This window comes from Sus scrofa, chromosome 1, assembly GCF_000003025.6.
Source record: "Sus scrofa isolate TJ Tabasco breed Duroc chromosome 1, Sscrofa11.1, whole genome shotgun sequence".
Classification (NCBI taxonomy): Eukaryota; Metazoa; Chordata; class Mammalia; order Artiodactyla; family Suidae; genus Sus; species Sus scrofa.
In genome coordinates, this window is record NC_010443.5 from 143,924,935 (window position 1) to 143,939,773 (window position 14,839).

A 14,839-nucleotide genomic window follows, 5' to 3' on the forward strand; every position below is an offset into this window, starting at 1 on the left:
ATTTGACAAAATCCAACATCCATTCATCATAAAAACTCTTACCAAAGTGGGTGTAGAGGGAATATACCTTATCACAATCAAAGCCATTTATGACAAACCCACAACCAATATAATACTCAACTGGGAAAATCTGAAAGCCTTCCCACTAAAATCTGGAACAAGACAAGCATACCACTCTCACTACTTTTATTCAACATAGTATTGGAAGAACTAGCCACAGCAACCTGACAAAAGAAATAAAAGGTATCCAAACTAGAAGAGAAGAGGTAAAATTGTCACTCTGTGCAGATGACATGATACTACATGTAGAAAACCCTAAGGACTCCACACAAAAACTATTCAAACTGATGAATGAATTCAGCAAAGTAGCAGGATACAAGACTAACATTCAGAAATAAGTTGCATTTCTGTATACTAACAATGTAATATTAGAAAAGGAATATAAAAATACCTTTTAAAACCACACCCCCAAAAATTAAATACCTAGGAATAAACCTGATCAAGGAGGTGAAAGACTTACATGCTGGGAACTATAAACATTAATCAAGGAAATTAAAGACGGCTCAAAGAAATGGAAAGATATTCCATGCTCCTGAAATGGAACAATTAATATCATAAAAATAGTCATACTACCCAAAGCAATCCACAGATTCTATGTGATCCCTATCAAATTACCCATGACATTTTTCACAGAACTAGAACAAACAACCCAAAAATGTATGTGGAACCATAAAAGACCCAGAAGCAATCCTTCGGAACAAAAACCAAACAGGATCCATAACTCTCCCAGACTTCAGGCAGTATTACAAAGCTATAGTAATCAAGACAGTGTGGTACTGGTACCAAAACAAACATACACACCAATGGAACTAGAAATAAACCCTGACACTTATGGTCAATTAATCTTCAACAAAGTACGCAAGAATATAAAATGGGAAAAAGTCTATTCAACAAGTAGTGCTGGGAAATCTGGACAGCTGCATGTAAATAGAAGAAACTGGGACACACTCTTACACCATGCACAGAAATAAATTCAAAATGCCTTAAAGACTGAAACATACCACAAGACACCATAAAACTCCTAGAAGAGAAAATAGGCAAAACATTCTTTGACATCAAGCATACAAATGTTTTCTCAGGCCAGTCTCCCAAAGCAATAGAAATAAAACAAAAAATAAACCAATCGGACCTAATCAAACTTAAAGCTTCTGCACAACAAAGGAAACCATTTAAAAAAAAAAAAAAAGGCAACCTACAGAATGGGCAAAAATAGTTTCTAACAATGCAACTGACAAGGGCTTAATCTCCAAAATATACAAACAGGTTGGCTGCACAGCTAGTCTCCAATTCCATCCTGGAGAAAATAAAAACATGACCAAGGCCCTGAGGTTAATCTCCTGGAGCAGACAAGAGGGGCAGCCAAGAAGAATGCTGGTGAACCAGTTAGGAGACTCTCGCAGCCACTGCACCAAGAGATGATGATAATGTGATCCTGGGAGAAGGCAGAGCAGATGCAGGAAATTGGTCTGATTTCAGAGCACTATTCTTAGATTGAGCTAAAGTTGTGCAGGGGAGGCATAGCAAGGAAGGGAGACAGAGTGTCACAGGAGAGAAAAACAGCACCAACTCCATCTTGATGGGATTAAGATGGCGGAATAGAAGGACTCAGCTCAACTTCTCTCCTAAAATCAACAAAATTCACAACTAAAGGCTGAGAAATCTTCATCCAAAAGGACCGGAAACCTTAAAAAAGATATCCTACTCCAGAAGACAAAGAGGATGCCACATCAAGAGGTAGGAGGTAATTACACAAGATAAGCAACCCCATACCTCCTGGGTGGGAAGCCCCACAGACTTGAAACTAACTGGTTCACAGAGACTCACATACAGCAGTGAGTTATGAGCCCCACATCAAACTCCCACATGTGGGGATCTGGCACTGAGAGAAAGAGCTCCTGAAGCATCTGGCATTGACGGCCAGTGGGGCTTGTGCACAGGAGCTCCACAGGACTGGGGGAAACTGAGACCCCATTCTTATTTTTTTTTTTTTTTTTTTTTTTTTTTTGTCTTTTTGCTATTTCTTTGGGCCGCTCCCACGGCATATGGAGGTTCCCAGGCTAGGGGTCTAATCGGAGCTGTAGCCACCGGCCTACGCCAGAGCCACAGCAACGCAGGATCCGAGCCACGTCTGCAACCTACACCACAGCTCACGGCAACGCCGGATTGTTAACCCACTGAGCAAGGGCAGGGACCAAACCCGCAACCTCATGGTTCCTAGTCGGATTCGTTAACCACTGCGCCACGACGGGAACTCCGAGACCCCATTCTTAAAAGGCACACACAGACTTTCACGTGCACTGGGTCCCAGGGCAAAGCAAAGTCTCCATAGGAATCTGGGTTAAACCTGACTGCAGTTCTTGGAGGACATCCTGGGAAAACAGGGGTGAATGTGGCTTGTTGTGAGAGAAGGACATTGGAAGCAAAGCTCTCAGGAATATTCAGCAGTGTGCCTTTCTCTGGAGGTGGCCATTTTGGGAAAATCTGGCCCCATCTGCTGCTGAGAAGCCCCAGGGCAAACAACAACCCAGGTGGGATCACAGCCCCACCCATCAGTAAACAAGCTGCATAAAGACCCCCCCAGGCACACAGCTGCCTCTAATCCCATCCAGAAACAAAGCCCCGCCCACCAGAGGGATTAGAATCACCTCCACCTACCAGTGGGCAGGCATTAGTACTGCCCATCAGGAAGCCTACAGCAAGTTCCCTGTACCAACTTCAGCCACAAGGGGGGCAGACACCAGAAATAAGAGAGGCTACAGCTCTATTATCTGTAAAAAGATCACCACATCAAAAACCTATGAAAATGAAAAGACAGAGAACTATAACTCAGATGAGGGAGAAAGAAAAAAAACCCAGAAAATCAGCTAAACAATGAGGAGATTCTCAGCCTCCAGGAAAAAGACTTTAGACTGTTGATGCTGAAGAAGATGCAAGACATTGGAAATAAACTGGAGGCAAAGATGGATAACTTACAGGAAACACTGACCAAAGTGATACAAGATATAAAACTTAAACAAGAAGAGATGCAAAATACAAAAACTGAAATAAAAAATTCACTGGAGGCAGCTAACAGCAGAATACAGGAGGCAGAAGAACGAATAAGTGAGGTGGAGGACAGATTGTGGAAATTATGGATGCAGAACAGAAAAGAGAAAAAAGATTGAAAACAAATGAAGAGAGTCTCAGAGAACTCTGGGACAACATGAAACGCACCAACATCCATGTTATAGGGGTGCCAGAAGAAGAGAGAGAGAAGAAGACAGAAAAAATATTCCAAGAGATAATAGCCGAAAACTTCCCTAACATGGGGAAGGAATCACTCACTCAAATCCAGGAAGCACAACGAGTACAATACAAAACAAACCCAAGGAGGAACACCTCGAGACACATACAAACTGACCAAAATTAAAGATAAAGAGAAAATCTTGAAAGCAGCTAGGGAAAAGAAACAACTAACATACAAGGGAACCCCGATAAGGTTATCGGCAGATTTTTCAACAGAAAATCTGCAGGCCAGAAGGGAGTGGCATGATATACTCAACGTGATGAAAGGAAAAAACCTCCAACCAAGATTACTCTACCCAGCAAGGCTCTCATTCAGATTTGAAGGAGAAATCAAAACCTTCTCAGATAAGCAAAAGCTGAGAGAATTCAGCAACACTAAACCAGCCTTACAACAAATACTAAAGGAACTTCTATAGGCAGAAAAGAACAAGAGAAGAAGGAAAGGAAAAAGAGCAGCAAAAACAAAAATAAATTTTGAAGCCATAGCCTCAAACTAACATGTTAAAATGCACATACAGGCAGTCCCTGCCGTTAAGACTGTTCTTAACAGTGGAAATGACCTGTAAGAACTTCATGCAGGCCAACCTGAGGCTATGCCAACCTCTCTTCTAACCCTTGAGACGGTTCTCTCTTTTCTCTTTCACCTACAGGAAGACTTGTAGCATGTCTGCAGTTTTCTAAGGGTGGGAGTTTCTTCTGGTGTTAGTGGAAATCCATTGAGTTTGAAGGCCCCCTTCCTTACCTTGACTATGGTAGTCAGGAATAGGCACCTGCCCCTGTGTTTTGCTTCCCCCCAGACCCCAGCATGTGAGGGTTCTGCTGCTTGAGTAGGAGTTTCAATTCCCATTGCCCAATGTTTGGGAGAAGACAAATTGTAATAGGGGCTACTTACTTTATAATCTTAACAGAGTTTCCCTTAGGCACAAAATTAAGCTCTACTTTACAAGTATAGCTTTACCTATATCTGTATTTATATCACTTTAGAGTTTTGTGGTATGCTTGGGATCCAAACCAGCATGTAATAGGAACAAAAATTCCAAGTTCCAAAGAATAAACTTGCAAGAAAATTTTTGTACATGTTTTGTTAAAAATCAAGGTCATGCTGGATTCTTCTTTCTGCTAAAATTGTCAAGTTCTTTTGGAATACATCTTTGGTATAAAAAACGAATATTGGCATGAAAGGGCTTTTAGTTTCAACTTTACCTTGGCTTTTTAAATTATACAATAATGACATAATAAATATTAATAATTCATTGCTTTAAAAAAAAAATGCTGGAGAGGGTATGGAGAAAAGGGAACCCTCCTACACTGTTTGTGAGAATATGAATTGGTACAACCACTATGGAAAAGAGTATGGAGGTACCTCAGAAAACTAAATATAGACTTATCATATGATCTAGCAATCCCACTTCTGAGCGTATATCCAGACAAAACTCATTGAAAAATATACATGCACCCCTATGTTCATTGCAGCACTATTCACAATAGAAAAGACACGGAAACAACCTAAATGTCCATCAACAGATGAATGGATTAAGATGTGGTACATATACACAATGGAATATTACTCAGCCATTAAAAAGAACAAAGGAGTTCCCGTCGTGGCTCAGTGGTTAATGAATCCAACTAGGAACCATGAGGTTGCGGGTTCGGTCCCTGCCCTTGCTCAGTGGGTTGACGATCCAGCGTTGCCATGAGCTGTAGTGTAGGTTGCGGACGCAGCTCAGATCCAGCATTGCTGTGGCTCTGGCGTAGGCCGGTGGCTGCAACTCCGATTCAACCCTTAGCCTGGGAACCTCCATATGCTGCGGGAGTGGCCCAAGAAATAGCAAAAAAAGACAAAAAAAATAAATAAAAAGAACAAAATACTGCCATTTGCAGCAACATGGAGGAATTAAAGACTCTCATACTAAGTAAGTCACAGAGAAAAACAAACACCATATGATATCTCTTATATCTGGAATCTAATATATGGCACAAATGGACCTATCTCCCAAAAAGAAACAAACTCATGGACATGGAGAACAGACTTGTGGTTGCCGAGGTAGAGGGGAATGGAGTGGGATGGACTGGAAGTTTAGGGTTAGTAGATACAAACTATTGCATTTGGAGTGGATAAGCAATGAGATCCTGCTGTATAGCACGAGGAACTCTATCTAATCCTTGTGATGGAACATGATAGAGGATAATGTGAAAAAAATTATGTATGTACAAAACATGTATAATTGGGTCAATTTGCTGTACAGCAGACATTGACAGAACACTGTAAATCAACTATAATAAAAAAAGTTAACAGAAAAGAGATATGGTACATTTTTTAAAAATAACAGTAAGAGTTCTAGTAGTTAATGAACCCCATTAGTATCATGAAGATGCGGATTCAATCCCTGGCCTCAGTGGGCTAAGGATCTGGCGTTGCCACGAGCTGTGGTATAGGTGGCAGACACGGCTTAGATCCTGTGTTGCTATGGCTGTGGCATAGGCCAGCAGCTGTAGCTCCGATTTGACCCCTAGCCTGTGAACTTGTGTATGCTGCAAACGCAGCCCTAAAAAAAAAAAAAAAAAAAAAAAAAAAGAAAGACTCTATTTAGATCATGAAAAGTCACAAACTGGATGAAATATATCTAACAAAGGACTTGTACCAGAGTTTTTCTTAACCTCAAAACTCAACAGTGAAAAAACAACCAGCCTATAATGGGCAGCTGGGTAAGACCAGGGTGTAGCAAGGGAGGCACCCAGCCTACAACATGTAGGAAGGTGCTCGCTCTCAGGGAGCTTAGGAAATAGCTCCCACCCACCCTGGTCTCCTGGTGTTCACACCTAAAGGACCCCCACCCTTTGAGTGTGGGCTGGACCTAGTGCCAGCAAAAATGATGGGATGTCATTGCCAAGATCAGCTGATAAGACGCTGACACTCTGGCTTGCCCCACTCACCTCCCTGGATGAAATGAGCTGCCTGGCAGCCACCAAAGAACCCTAGCCCTTGGTCCAGCAGCTCTCAAGGGACTCAACTTTGTCAACTGTGCAGGACATGCCTAGGCTGGGCCTTCAAGTTGATCATGAAAGTACAAATATGTCCATTCTGACTCAACTGACCTTAAAGCGATGGTTTTGAGAGTTCCACACCACCAGGTCAGGGAGGCCCCCTCGGCAGTGCCGGAAGTCCACAGCCAGGCGCCGGCACACCCCACTAAGGACAGGGCCCCCCAGGCAGGAAACAAGATCCTGAACAGGAGACACGGGGACAGTCAGCCCTTTCTTCGTGACAGAGACCCTGAAGCCCCAGCCAGTGATCATAAGACACAAGAACCCGCTGTGTCCTTCAACAGAGGAGTAGAGGGACACCAAGTACCCTTCTGCTGCCTATGTTGGGACTCCAGAACCAGTGGCTAAAATGTCTGCTGGTGAGCTCAGGGAAGCCAGTTTTCCATGGATTGCTTAGTACCAGGCTTCGGCCCAGTGGGGTCATCCCAGGGAGGAGCCAAGGAAGAGGGAATTTGGGGTCAGCACTCAGGAATATGACAGAGATGACTTGCATGAGCCAGTGATCACAGGGACCATGATGGTGTCCTCCCTCCAGAGGCCACAGGACAGGCAAGGGACGCTGTCAAATAAATGGGCAGAAGGCCTAAAGGGCTTATTCATGCTTGTCAACTGTTCTTTCAATAACAGAGACAGGTGGGCTGGGTTCCACACACACCCCCATACCTGTGGTGGCGGCGGTGGGAGGTTATAGTTGCCAAAAAGACAGGGAGCATTGAGAAAATACTCTGCCTGTAGAATTTCACCTGAGCTTGCTGAAGAGAAGCAAAGCGCTCCCAGCTGACGACGGAGGCCACCCTGCCTTCCTGGGCCTGCCAGGTGGCTGCCACCCAGGCCCGCAAGCTCTCCACAGAGGCACTGTGAATCTGCTGCAGCCTGGCCTCGATGGCCAGCGCCCTGCTCTCGAAGAAGCTGTCCGTGCACAGGTCCAGCGGGAACGCCTACATACAGGGAAAATACACTCTCATGCCACAGCTGGGGAGGCCGGATACAGCAGAACAGTCAATACCCATCGAATTTGGAAATGCCAATTTGAGTAAGTTGATGCATTCTTTTTTCTCAAAAGATATGTATGAACTAGCTAAGTAATCTGATATAAAGGCAACTCATTACACTGGGTTTTTAGGGTAAAAATTTGCAAAAAGAGCTTTTAGTTTAAACTGGTAGAACTCCTGGCAGGCACATGTGAAGCTAAGGAAACTCACACTGAAAGTTTCAAGTACAATGATTACAGCAACACAGCCTTGAAGTTTAAAACTTAACATACTTACATTTTAAATTCCTTGAATTAGATTTTTAAAATTAAAAGCTATTCTTCTGGAACCAGCACCATGATCCAAAAGACTATAACCAAAGGCAGGTTTCTGATAGCTACAGACACAGGTCACACAGGTAGGTGGGAATCAGGAAAGCACAGAAGCCTCTGCTCACCTGAAAGCATGCTGTGATTACCTGGTAGGCATTTCTGAAGACGTCGGGAATCCCATCCATGAAGATTATGTCCCACAGTAGGAGGCCATACAGCGTGCTAAAGGTGGACCCCTCCCCATGAATCCCTAAGACAAAGTCACACATACAGAAGAAGAATCAATGTTTTCTGTTTGGGGAAGTTTTTTCTGGCCAAGTCTCCAGCATATGGAAGTTCCCAGGCCATGGACTGAACCCTCGCCACAGCAGTGACAACACTGGATACTTAACCCACTAGGCCACCCAGGGAACTCCTGTTTTCTGTTTTTTAAAAACCACTCCCATATCCTACTGCCTACTCAGTTTGAAGAAAATAACAAACATTTTAAATTCAAATGCAAATGTTGTTTTGGTGCCATACCTAGCTCATTTTTTTTTAACATTTTATTGTTTATATACGGAAGTCTTGTTTAAAGGCAAAAACCTTAGTAATCATGAGAAGTTCTCATGCACATCTCAGAGCAATGAAGTGAAAAAACCTAAGGAACATATTTAAAAATAAATAAAAGCATTATCAAAAAGATAGGACATAACAAATTGCTGGCGAGGATGTGAAGAAAATGGTTGTGCATTACTGGTGGCAATGTAAACTGGTACAGCCAGTGTGGAAAACAAGATGGAGGTCCCTCAAAAAATCAAAACTGGAACTACCATATATGATCAGCAATCCCACTTCTAAGAATATATTCAAAGGAAAGAAAAACACTAACTCCTGGAGTTTCCCTCATGGCTCAGCAGAAATGAACCCAACTGGTAACCATGAGGATGCGGGTTCAATCCCTGGCCTCGATCAGTGGGTGAAGGATCCAGCACTGCCGTGAGCTGTGGTGTGGGTGGCAGACACGGCTCGGATCCTATGCTGTGGTGGTTGTAGCACAGGCCAGCAGCCACAGCTCTGATTCAAGCCCTAGCCTGGGAACCTCCATATGGCAAGGGTGCAGCCCTAAAAAACAAGCAAGCAAGCAAGACGCTAACTCCAAAAGATACCCTCACCTTCATGTTCACTGAGCACTATTTACAAGAGCCAAGACACGAAAACAACCTAGGTATCCTTCAAGGGATGAATGGATAAAGAAGAGGTGGTACACTGGAGTTCCCTTGTGGCTCAGTGGGTTAAGGATCTGTTGTTGTCACTGCTATAGCTTGGGTTGCTGCTGTGACTTGGGTTCAATCCCTGGCCCAGGAACTTCTACATGCCATGGGCACAGCCACAAAAGAAAGAAGGTGCAGTACATAAACAGAATAGAATATTATTCAGCCATGAAAAATGATGAAATCCTACTGTTTGCAACAACATGGATGGGCCTTGAAAGCATTATGCTAAATGGAGTAAGTCAGACAGAGAAAGACCTATGATCTCACTTGTACGTGGAATCTAAAAGAAAGTCAAACTCAGATGAAATTTGTGGTCATCAGAGGCAGGGCATTGGGGAACGGAAAGTGGAGAAAGGTGGTCAGGTAATCAAAAGGTATAAATGTCTAGTTATAGGATAAATAACTGGATGTAATATATTGTACAGCGTGGTGAGTACCGTTAACACTGCTGATGATACACACAAAGTTGTTAACAGAGTAAACCTAAGAGTTCCTGTCACAAGGAAAAAAACTTTTTTTTTGCATCTATATGACGATGGATGCTAACTAAACTTATTGTGGTAGTCAATCAATCAATCAATCAATGCAGATTCCCTCCTCAGGCTCTGGGGGTTTCAGTCTGGTGGGTCTAGGTACGCAGCCCTTGAGGTCTCTGTGGCAGGGGTCCCTTAGCCTCACTTGCAAAGGGCATCTAGGAAGGGATCTGACAGGGGAGGCCAGGCATCCGGGAGACCACGCCCTCTGGCCAGTCCATCCCCATTCACCTCATCCACCCAGCACTCCTCTGACTCAGCCTCAACAATGCACCTGGGGTTTCCAAGAGTCGAGGTTTTTTCTTAGAAATCTTCTACTTCAGAGACCACCTAGCTCCTCCTCACACCACATCCAGACCACAATGACCAGCAGGTGACCTCAGAGAGGCCAAGCTTGGGCCCCAAAGCCATCTGAGCATCAGAGCAGGGTCATCAGGGCCCAGGCCGAGCACACAGCCCCACCTCCCAGAGCAAACCCTCCTTGGTCCCTTGGCACGCAAGCTGGGAGGTGGCCATGTGGGTGCCATCCTCCCCACAACCCTCTCAATGAGCTGCAGCATCTCTCCAGCTGGTGGAGGGCTCTTCTGGTTGATGGGCCCCAGGAACCCCAGTTCCCCTGCAACTCTGGCCTGAGACACAAAGCATCTCATGGGTGGCTCAAAGAGCAAAGTCCCACTCACCCCTAAGGAGCTGCAGACCGTGTAGCACACACACGCCTGTGTACACACATACACAGCTCAGGGACAGGGCAAAGCAATGCCACCGCCCACTGACAACAAACTCTCCCACAGTCCTCCACAGCAGGGAAGTGCTATGTTACCTTGGTCGAAGCCACAGCGTCTATAGTGGGCCAGCGCCAGCTCCTCAACAGAGCACAGGACTGTGGCAGGGGTGGCTCCTCCAGCCTCCATTACGAAGACAGACTTGGCTATCCCATGCTGCGGGCACAGCCGGCCCGTGATGGTCACCTGGGGCAGCAGCAGAACAGCCCTCAGCCTCCCAGTCCCTGCAAACCCACCAGGGTGCCCCACAGACACATGCTCACAGGCCCCCCACAAGGCCACCAGCCTCAGTGGAGTGTGAGGCCATGTGACCCACGCTCTGGTGCCTCTGAAGATGAGGATGGGTCTCCGCCCAGGCCTCAGGGAGCATGTAGCCCCCGAGCTGCTCTCCAGGGCCCCAACCAAGCTCCAAAGGCTGTGAGGTGCTGACCCAGGAGCTGACAGGATCACGACTCCACTTGGGAGCAGAGCAGCCCCGGTGGCCCAGCCCCTGAAGCAGGAGTGAGAACAGGGAGACACCAGGTCACTGCCACAAGCCATTGAGTTCTCTGAATCCACAAGGAAATGTACACTACAACCTGTGCTCAGGTCACATTCAAAAAAACCCACAAATGCACCCACAGGGCTCCACAAATATCTACTCACATGCTCAACGTCTTCCACAGTGATTTCTGGAAGGTGACGAAAGAGGTGTCGGTACTTCTGGCAGCTTGGAGACTCCCGCAGGCGCATGGCTCTCTGATACAGAGAGAGACGGTGGCCGGTCCTCACCTCTGGGTCCGAGAGCCCTGCCTCGATGCATCTGATGGCCTAGCAGAGAGAATGACCCTATCAGGACCCCTTTCCTTCATTTGACAGGAAGCCCCACCATTAATTCATCATTCGCTTTGCTAACTAGCCACAGCCAAAGCAGTCCCTACAGAGACAAGGAGACTCCCCTGGTTCTCAGGCTAATACTTTCAGATCACAAAGCATTGGCCCCAACCACAAACGTCAGAGAAACACAAGGTGGTCTTTCCATCCAATGGAACGTTGTTCAACCTTAAAAAGGAAGGTCATTCTGACACTTGTTGTAACAGAGATGAACCTCGAGGACGTTACGGTGAGTGGAATACGCAGACACAGAAGGAAAATATTACATGATTCCACTTACATGAGACACCTAGAACAGGCAAATTCAGAGAGACAGAAGTAGATAGAGGTGACCAGGGATCAGAGAAGGAGGGAACAGAAGTAACTGCTTAACAGGTGCAGAGTCTACTTGGAGGATGAAAAAACTGTAATGCTTGGAGTTCCCATTGTGGCTCAGTAGTTAATGAATCCGACTAGGAACCAAGAGGTTGTGAGTTCGATCCCTGGCCTTGCTCAGTAGGTTAAGGATCCGGTGCTGCCATGAGCTGTGGTGTAGGTTGCAAATGCAGCTCAGATCCCGAGTTGCTGTGGCTCTTGAGAAGGCCAGTGGCTACAGCTCCGATTCGACCCCTAGCCTGGGAATCTCCATATGCCACGGCAGCAGCCCAAGAAATAGGAAAAAGACAAAAAAAATTTTTAAAAAAAACAATCTAATGCTTGAACAAGCCCATGCGGAAGGCTGACCCTTGAACAACATGGGTCTGAACTGCTCAGGTCCACTTACACATACATTTCTTTCAATAAATACTACGACACTACACAATCCACAGTTGGTTGACTCTGCAGACACAGACCCTCAGAAATGGGGGGCTGACTATAAAGTTACACACAGATTTTTGACTGTGTGTAGAGGGAGAGGTCGGTGCCTCTAACTCCCAGGGTTGTTCAAGGGTCAACTATAATTAATACCACTGAACTATCCACCTAGAGATGATTAAAACAGCGAGTCTTATTGTTATACATATTCACTATGAAAAAAGAAAAGTAGAGTCCCCTGGTGGCCTAGTGATTAAGGATTCATTGCTGTCACTGCTGTGGCTCAGGCTCAAGCCCTGGCCCAGGAACTTCCTTATAGCACAGGCACAGCCAAAAAAAATACATATGTATACATTAAAAAGTTTTTTAAAAGCCCTGAAAATCAGTGAAGATCAGGCCATTAGGATTAGAGTGGTCCAGAGGAATCAAGTAGAAAGACTGAGACCCTGTTGGAGTTCCCGTCGTGGCTCAGTGGTTAACGAATCCAACTAGGAACCATGAGGTTGAGGGTTCAATCCCTGGCCTTGCTCAGTGGGTTAATGATCCAGCGTTGCCGTGAGCTGTGGTGTAGGTCGCAGACATGGCTTGGATCCCGTGTTGCTGTGGCTGTGGCATAGGCCAGTGGCTACAGCTCCGATTCGATCCCTAGCCTGGGAACCTTCATATGCCACGAGAGCGGCCCAAGAAATGGCAAAAAGACCCAAAAAAATAAAAAAAGAAAGAATGAGACCCTGTTACCTGCTCTGTGGCCCCACAGGAGCCGGAGCCAGGGCTGGACACCTGCAGGCATAAGCTTCTATTGGGCTGGCAGGTACCCTCCCTGGAGACTGATTTAGAGCAGGAAAGGCATGGTGACAAATAATGAAGGTTATCAGCAAGGCCAAGAAGGTCTTTGGGAAAAGGTTAAAAAGAGCTAGGATTTTCCATCAATCTCAAAAATAATCTCTGTGAGCATGAGAATGCTCCTATCAGCACATCTACAAACGAGGGGAAAATGTGTAAACTCTCTGGAAACTTTGTTTCAAGGAAAGAGAGAGAGAGGCAGCCTGCATACACCCTCTGTCCACACTGGGGGGGTGGGGGGACCACCAATGGCCTCTCCTGCCCTGTCAGCCGGAATAAACACTAAGCAGGGAGCACAGGCCCGCCTCTCCCTGTGGGAAGTGCTAGAGGTGACGAGGCACCTTTCCATTTAAGGCAGCAAAGCCAGTGAGCCTCCTTCCACCACTCTGGTCCAATTTTCCAGGTCCATCACCTCGATTCACTTAACCTGCACCTGAAAATACAAAAGCTTCCAGAGCCATAGTGCCCTCCTTTCAACACAAAATGTGGGACTGGCAGGGAGGCAGGGACCACAGGCAGCCATACAGAGAGCCATTGCCACTGCCTAGGAGGCCCTGCCCTGCTGGCCACAGTGGCTGGCAACTTACAGCACCCTTCAACTCCCAGGACCCTGCCAGCGTGCACAGTGGAAGGAACCCCTTCCACCCATCTTTCTACCAGAAGGCCCCAGTCTCCAAAACAAAAAGTACCTGCCTGAATGCAAAGGCATCGAACTCTGCAGCTCCCTCAACTCAAACTTCATCCCTGAACCCAACACATCCCACTGCCCACCCAGCTGCTCACCCCTCAGAGAAAGGCCAGAGCCTCCTGGTCCCTCGGTCACCCCTGCACTTGCCCCTGCTACTTTTTCTGGGGTTGGAAGCACACAGACAAGGAAGGGTGTTAAGAAAGCAATGTTCTAACTAGATTTTTAAGGTATTTACAGTTTTCTGTATTTTTTAAATGTACACAGAACTGAAAAAAGGTGGCGGCATGACCAGCCACTGAATACCGGTTCCAGGCGCTTCAGGTGCTGGTGTAAGTTGAGAGCCAGGCGGTCCCACCACCGGCCTCTGCTGTCAGGACAATACACATTCTGAGACAAAAGGTTTTCAAGCTCCCTGACAGCTTCCTGTGGCAACAACAACAAAGGAAGCTCATTAGACTCCCATCCACCAAGAAAAGGTAATTGTACTGCATTGTCAATAAAATCCACAAGTATACAGCATTCCTTTTCATCCCAAAATAATGCCAAGGACCCAGCACTGACAGGAGGGACCCTGGGATGTCCCTTTGTCTCACAAGGCCCCTGGCCAGCTGGGGCGGAGGGGGTCTGTGACACCGCATGATGCTCATGGCAAACCAGGTCACCAGCACAGGCTACTGGGACCAGGCTCCAGGCAGGAGCACCAGCCAGGGCTGCAGGCACACCTGCTTCTGGGAACCCAGCCGGTCCCAGGGCCAAGGCTGTGAGGCATTGTGGGGAGGGGGCAGTAATGAGGGGGTCTTCATCCAGTCATTCCAGTTCAACAGGGAGACTTTCTGGTCCGGGTTTATTGGTCTCTCTTTATATTTGTCTTTTGTGGTTCATGTGTCTCTTGGAAGCATCTAATGATGCTCACTTATGCACTTCAGGGTTCAGATTCCCTGGAGCCAGTCCCAGGGATCCCAGGGGACCTGGGGACGGGGGTCAAGGAGCCCTGCTTTAGCACATCCTCTCTGTAAAGTACCAAGTGTCAACATGGTGAAGGCTAACTAGCAGTAGCACAATACTTAGTACAAGGGGGATATGACCCAGCTTCTCACTGTGAGGATAAAGTATCTCCAGACATTCCACGGCTGCTGCCACGGAGACAGGAGCACAGGCGAGGTCTCCACCTTGGGGGTTTCCAGAGGCCTCCCATGTCACACGTGGTTCTGAGGCACTCAGGCCTGGCTGCAGAGACCACCAGGGGCTCCCTGTGTTGATGCCACATGTCATCTCACAGCAAGGGGCACAGTGGTCAGCAGTGCCCACAGGACAGGAGAAGTCAAGAGCCTGGCAGCCCCTCCAGCCCATGACCGACACTTCAGTAAGGGCTGTGC

At 46.6% G+C, this 14,839-nt stretch overlaps 1 protein-coding gene across 10 annotated transcripts in view; it reads right to left on the minus strand.

Moving 5' to 3' along the window:
* Positions 1-14,839, minus strand: part of FAN1 (FANCD2 and FANCI associated nuclease 1) — a 41,984-nt gene that overhangs the window by 5,240 nt on the left and 21,905 nt on the right. For 4 of the 10 annotated variants that reach the window (XM_021098740.1, XM_021098743.1, XM_021098755.1 and 1 more), the window contains exons 8-13: positions 13,767-13,886; positions 10,910-11,074; positions 10,303-10,450; positions 7,819-7,943; positions 7,134-7,328; positions 6,442-6,570 (exon numbers count right to left, since the gene is read on the minus strand). In XM_021098740.1, coding sequence (XP_020954399.1) covers positions 6,442-6,570; positions 7,134-7,328; positions 7,819-7,943; positions 10,303-10,450; positions 10,910-11,074; positions 13,767-13,886 — 882 coding nt within the window. Of the gene's footprint in view, positions 1-6,441; positions 6,571-7,053; positions 7,329-7,818; positions 7,944-10,302; positions 10,451-10,909; positions 11,075-13,766; positions 13,887-14,839 lie in introns of all 10 variants that reach the window. The other 6 variants (XM_003121666.6, XM_013993246.2, XM_013993247.2 and 3 more) reach the window with 4 other exon arrangements.